Below are 6,828 nucleotides of genomic sequence, written 5' to 3' on the forward strand. Positions count from 1 at the left end.
GTAATTATATCATGTTGTTTTTATTAGCAATATGGAAGAGGAAGAGCAATAGAAATGAAACTTTAGGGATGTTGAGCAAAATATACTCTTTTATTCTATCAATCTCACTGATGACCTAATTAAAAATGGCTCCTATTTTATGATGCACAGGACATTTTGCCTCTCCTATTGTTCAGATAGTTTGGAATCATTGAATAACAACCTTAATAAAATCTCTGAAACTCCTAAAAGCATTGTTATACAACACTTTCAAAATGATGGCATTTTCCAGAGAGTTAGAATCAGATTAATTATAACATTTCTAATAGGAATGACAGTATCGGATCCATTTTGGGACACTCTTCGGGATCAGCTCCTAGGCAAGCCATCTGAGGAAATCAAAGAATGTCATAAACCAAAGCCAGTCCTTATTCACACTGGAGAGGTAAACCGTTTTTATTTTCATGGTGAAATTAGCATGTTGTTTTTTAAAATTTATGAATTGTCAAATATGCATGTAGATCTCTATTGGCAAGGGAGGTCTTATTCAGATATTCCCACATCAAAATATTTACTATTGAAAATATGGATGCTATGAATCTAACTAAGGAATAAGGGGTAAGGTTATTAAATATTTTGACTTAGAATTTATGATAAATAACTGAAACAATTAGAACACTGAAAAAAGAAGGATAAGATTGACATTTATCTTATTTAAGATTCACTTCTGTTTTCTCAAGGACATGAGTTCACACAAAATTCTCTGCAGAGAAAAACAACACAAGTTATATAAAAAGGAAGATGTTCATGTTTCAATTTTCTCACAGTGCAGCCAATGTTATTAACTAAAGCAGTATTCTTTTAATACTAGTTTGGAACATAGATTTTCAAATTCTAAATATCAAATTATCATGCCAGTGTTTATAATATGAACTGTTGATGTAGGAAAATTATTAAATAGAGTTGTTTTTTTTTTCTAATACTCAATTGAAAATCTTCAGGAAGAGGAAAGAGAGAAAAGGGAAGGAATAGAGGGAAAGAACATGGAAAAGGATAGGTTCTCTTGGAGAAAACTTGGAAAGTTTTGATCTACCAAGGCAAGACTTGGTAACTTAAAATTTAAAGTGCTATTAGAGTAAAAAGAGAAATCATTAAGTTAAGCTTTTCCAAATAATGAAATTCCTTATTTATTTTGTATAAGCATAGTTACCACAGTACTCTATTAGAATCCTTGGTTATATGTTATACATGTGATTCCACAGTGACAAATCCACTAACAACTTTATTGATGAGAAAATAAGTCCAGGTTAGTGGGCAACTGGCATTTGAGTTTAACATATTGTGACCAGATAGAATATTTATGTCACATTATGAATTAGAGATAAAATCTATGCTAGTAGGATAAGACACCAAAAACAGTTGAAAACATTTAAAATCCTTTAATAAAGGAACTTCTGTAATCATCACATGTCTCTTGACCATGGAAAGAGTAATATTGCTAACACAGTTTTCATGTTTTGGGTTTGTAGCTATCAAATCCTCACCCTTGGCACCCAGATATTGTTGATGTTCAGATTATTACTCTTGGGTCCTTGGCCATAGTTGCCATGCCTGGGGAGCTTACGTAAGTTATTCTTTTTTAATTTTGTAGTTAAAAATGTAATTACTGCATATGTGTTTCTATTGTAATTACTTCTTATCATGGGCATAATTCTGTACTGATGACTTTGTATCTTACTATATTGTATTTGGCTACAGTGAAAAATATTCCCACCTTCTTTTGGTGGAGCCTCTGAAGAATAAATCTCTATACACTTATTACTAAAGTTTAACTAGAAGGAAACATAAAAGTTTTGAAGACTTATCATTCCAAATTAAATGGTATGATGAATTATCATGTCAACAGAAAGACTCGAAATAATATTAAAATACAGGCACTTGAAACAACCAGTTTAGGTATTAGAAGCCTAGAAGAATGTTTTAAACTTGACCTTATACATTCTTTCATATCTTAGTAAGTAGCAATTTTATATCTTTCCAGTTGCTCAGGCTTTAAATCTTTGAGTCATCCCTGAGGCACTCTTTTTCAATTTCTCCCACTTTCAATCCTTCAGCAAATTCTATACATTCTACCCAACACTTTCTATCACTCCTCCACCAACTCCCTCTGATCTAAGCCACCATTATCTCTCCCCTAGATTACTGCAGTAACCTCCTGTCTTGCCTTCTTGCCTCCTCCTTTACTTCTCTTTAGTAGGTTATTAACACTATAGCTAGAAGAATCCCTTTAAAACATAAGTTAAATTATGTCATTGCTCAAAACCCTCTACTGGCTTCCCACTTCAGTTTAGATAAATCCTTGAAACCTTATAATATCCTACAGGGCCCTATGGGATCTCCTTAGCAACCTCTTTGGTTTGATTTCATACCACTTTCCCCCTTGCTCACCCTGCTTCAGCCATTTTGGTTTCATTGCAATTCCCAGACTCACCAAATTTGCTCCTGTCTTAGTACTTTTGAACTTATGGTTCCTTCTGCCTGAAACACTAATACCGTTTTATTTTATTTTTTAAATTTCTTCAGTTCTTTTTTTAATTCTTTCAGTTCTCTGCTCAAATCTCTAACAGAAATGCCAGTGCTGCTTGTGTTTTTTGACAGTGTCTTCACTCACCACTGCTTCCACCACCACCATCATGTCACTACAGCATCAGCACCAGCACCATCATCATCATCACTATAATGCCAACCACCATTCCCTTTCATCCACACCCTACCTAATATTTTCTACAGCACTTATTATCATCTGACTATTTTTATTTGCTTATTGACCATCTTCCCTCCATACTATTGAATCTTTAGCACTAAGAAGTAGGTCTGGTATATAGTAGGTACTGTGTTTTATAAAAGATTAAATGAATAAATGAAATAGTAAGTTCTTTGTAGAAACAGCACACTCTTTACTTGCTTTAGCTCTTATTAACATAGAATACAGCCAATATATTTTGTTGAATCAATGAATGGAAAATGATTGTGATCTTTTGTCAGTGATATTCATTGGTTCTTTTTACCTCCTTCGAGTTATCTGTTTTCATTTAAGAATTTGTTTTGAAGATAAGGCGGTCAGGAAAAAAGCTTAACTTTAACTTTGCTCTGCCATTGAGTTCTTACATATTATATGATTGTGTAATGAGCCATGGTAACTTTTTGGCTTTCACTACAAGTCTTCTTGCATACTTTATATACATTCAGAATAGGAAAACACTTAGATAATCCTGCTCTTTCTTTATTCAGGACCATGTCTGGACGAAGACTTCGGGAGGCAGTTAAAGCAGTAAGTTAAAAATGAAATAAAACATCTACATATTTGTATGTGGTAAAGAGGAAAGAATTCCCTATCCATTAATCTAGTAGCTTTTAAATTAATTTTTGCTAAGATGACTAGAGTTCATTTTGAAAGTAATGGCTAGAGGTAAATATGAAGTATGAATGGAATAAGAACAAACTTTAAAATACATAAGGGACCTATAGTCAGTTTACAAATATTTTATTGGTATTCATGTATTAATAATTTAAAAGTTGATAACAGTTTTATGGATTAAATAGTTAATAACCCTAAGCATCTTAATATTTTCAAGTCTTATCTAAATAAAATTTAACACATGCTGGGAATTCTATATTTTATTTATATTTATGATTTTCTTTATATTCAGGAAGTATTATAAATTATTCTAAAATGACACAATCAACAAATGTCCTATTACTTGAAACTAGAAATAATTAGTGTGGTTAGCTAATACATAATCCATTGTACTTTTTAGAAAATTAATAAAATATTTGCATTTTAGTAATAAGATTCTACATCTGCAAATACAATCATTAGGATGTTCATAAATCCATCGACTTGCCCAATTATCGTTCAGAGTTATGGCTCTAACTTTTCGTTACGGACACTTTGATACTTCTGCATTTCCAGGCAGTTTTGAGCATTAGAAAGAATATTGTTGAAAGAGACATCTTACGCTAATGATTCATATCTATGATTGTATGTTAAGTGTAATTGGGGTGATAATATACTTTAAGATGAAGAGTAATTTTACTGGGCTCTCCTTTCATCTTCTCCTCCCTCCACAGGAGTTTGCAACTTATGGAATGAAGAATATGACTGTTGTTATTTCGGGTTTATGCAACGTATATACACATTACATTACCACCTATGAAGAATACCAGGTAGAGTAAAAAGATTTTATCATTTAAGTGAATTATACCCTGGTCAGGACTATTATGTCAAATTCAGGTTTTCTTTCTAGACTTCCTTAATCATGTCTTTGAGAGACTTTTTTTTTTTTAGGGCAGGTAAGAGAATGAGAAGGCAGAGGTTGTATTTGGGAGTTCCAGGTTTGCTATTCCCCAGTCCAGGTCAAAAATCTAGTCTCACTAACTTTCACTCTCCATAAAATAATTATTTTGTCAAGGGCACTAATAATAAGCATGGATTGTGGCATACAATATTCCTAACTCTATCCATGTGCTTCTGGTGCCTTAAGTTTCTGCAGAACATGGGAAAACTCTCACTAATAGCTAGTATTTATTGAATACACTAGCTAAACACCTTGTAAATGTGATCTTAAGTAATCCTCACAATAAGTCTTGGAGTATGGTATTATTGTATCTATGGTATAGATGAAGAAATAGAGTCTCAGAGAATTTAAGGGAGGCTGCTGGCTGATAATGTGTCCTTGTTTACAAATAGTACAGAAAGTAGCCCAAGTACTTTTTAACAATAGTAGTTAAAAACATGAAAACAGTCTAGAATTCCACATTTTCTAATATATCTGCTGATATATCTTGGCAGTCTGTTCCCAGAAGTATAGTCTACCTTTTGACAAATGTTCAATGACATCAGCAGTGGAATCTGCTTTGTGCCCTCTGCTGACTTTACTGAAAGTCCTTGCCTTCTAGGAAATCCTGTTGAATAAAGGTTCTTGATTGAGATAAACTTGGACGGGAATAATTTTTCATTTATTCATTTTTTTTCATTTATCTGTAACTATTATTCAACATTTCCTTCAATTATGAATATAAGTGAAAAATGAAAATAATATTAGCAGTACCTCTGACTTTGTCACCAATAGGAACCACAGATATTTTTTATGTCACATACAATTATTTCAGACCTGGAAATATCTTTTACTCTCATCGCTATTTTAAGATCACAGTAGTTATTAAATACACTCCTAGATCTTAGTATTCAGTAAGAAGAACAAACATTACTCTATCACATAATTGGTTTATAATTGTTTGATTAATGTCTTTCAGTCTAATCAGCTTTGTCAACTCATGCATTTTATTTTATGCATTTAGAAACATTACTCTGAAAGGAGTCCATAGGCCTCAACAGATGGCTAAAGGAGTCCATGACACAAATAAGGTTAGGAACCCCTACAAGCTTATCTCCCTGTTCTGGGATATGGTCTTGCAAGGATTAGTATTCATTCATTCATGCATTCATTCGTTCATTCATTCATTCAACAAGTATTTGTTGCAACATATAATACTAGCTACTCCTGGGTTAACAATAAATAAAAATCTACCCCTACCCTCAAGATCACTAGAGACAGAAGAGACAGAAGAAAATCAGATGATTACATTTTTGTGAAAGAGATGCACATAGTGATATGAGAACAAAGAGAAATTGCACCAATCTAGGCTAGGTATTTGAGCATGGAGATTGGCAGAATTTTTGGAAGATGTAACATCTGCCTGAGTTGTTGAGAATGAGTAAGGGCTAATTAGGCAAATATAAGTTAAAGAAGATGTTCCATATTGAGAGAGTTACATATTCAAAGATCCAGAGGGGAAGACTTAGTACATTTAAGGGGCCATAATTAGTTGAGTGCCGTGGAATAAAGCACGATGAGGGTAGTGAGACAGGGGCTAGAATGTAAGGGAGAGGTTAGTTGATGAAGAGTCTTTCATGTTATACTACAATAAGGAAGCGTATTTGATTCAATAAGGAAGTTTTGGGGGAACTGAAGTAGAATTCACATGAAGGAATGCTCTGATCAAATTTGTGATTTAGAAAGGCCACTAGGATGGCAGTGTGGAAAATGAATTGGAAGGGTAAGTGTGGAGGCAGAGAACTGAGTAAGAAGCTGCAGTTATGATTAAGGTGAGAGGTAAGGGTTTCATCAAGGTAAAAGCAGTAGAGACAGATAAAAATGAAAGAATTTAGGAGATTTTAAGGAATGATGACTTGGATACTTATAAGATACAGAATGAGGAAGAGAAAGGATTCTAATATAACTGCCCGATGATCCTGGTGTGGGAGACTGAACAGATGACATTCACTGAGATGAAGAATGTTGCAAGGAAAGGTGGTATATTTGGAGTGATGAACTCTAGTTTAGATTTGATGAATTTGAGGTTCTTGTGGGACAACCAAAGGCTTGGAGCATAGGTAAAAGGAGATGTATTTGGTTCTATTTTATAGCTCTATGATGCGTTAAATGTCTTTCACCAGATAGTACTATTATCATCCAATTTATCCAGGAATGACTAACACTTTCATTTTTCCTTATTTTTTTTTCCCTTTGCTGTACTCCTTGGGGGAAAACAATTATATTACAAGTACTTAAAATAGACATAAACTCAGGAGTTATTACTCTTTCTCAGATTAAGTGAACTGATAGTCCAAATGGCATGAGCTAAGGAAACTCACTGCCTTAACAAGTAGTTGATGGGAGCCATGTCTTTTAGCTGGTAAATGAAAATGCTCAACCCCCTCTTTGTCAGAATTAATCTTGAATTATGCTGGCTTGAAATACATGAGACGTACAAGCATCACCCCTC

General features: G+C 33.6%; 1 protein-coding gene across 1 annotated transcript in view; it reads left to right on the forward strand.

The window, feature by feature from the left end:
- ASAH2 (N-acylsphingosine amidohydrolase 2) overlaps positions 1–6,828 on the forward strand; it is a 69,627-nt gene that overhangs the window by 46,145 nt on the left and 16,654 nt on the right. The window contains exons 12-15 of the mRNA XM_011361644.2: positions 309–424; positions 1,509–1,603; positions 3,271–3,310; positions 4,111–4,206. Of these exons, the coding sequence (XP_011359946.1) occupies positions 309–424; positions 1,509–1,603; positions 3,271–3,310; positions 4,111–4,206 (347 nt within the window). The remainder of the gene's footprint in view (positions 1–308; positions 425–1,508; positions 1,604–3,270; positions 3,311–4,110; positions 4,207–6,828) is intronic.

The sequence above is a fragment of the Pteropus vampyrus genome, unplaced genomic scaffold, assembly GCF_000151845.1.
Source record: "Pteropus vampyrus isolate Shadow unplaced genomic scaffold, Pvam_2.0 Scaffold68, whole genome shotgun sequence".
In the NCBI taxonomy this organism is placed as follows: domain Eukaryota; kingdom Metazoa; phylum Chordata; class Mammalia; order Chiroptera; family Pteropodidae; genus Pteropus; species Pteropus vampyrus.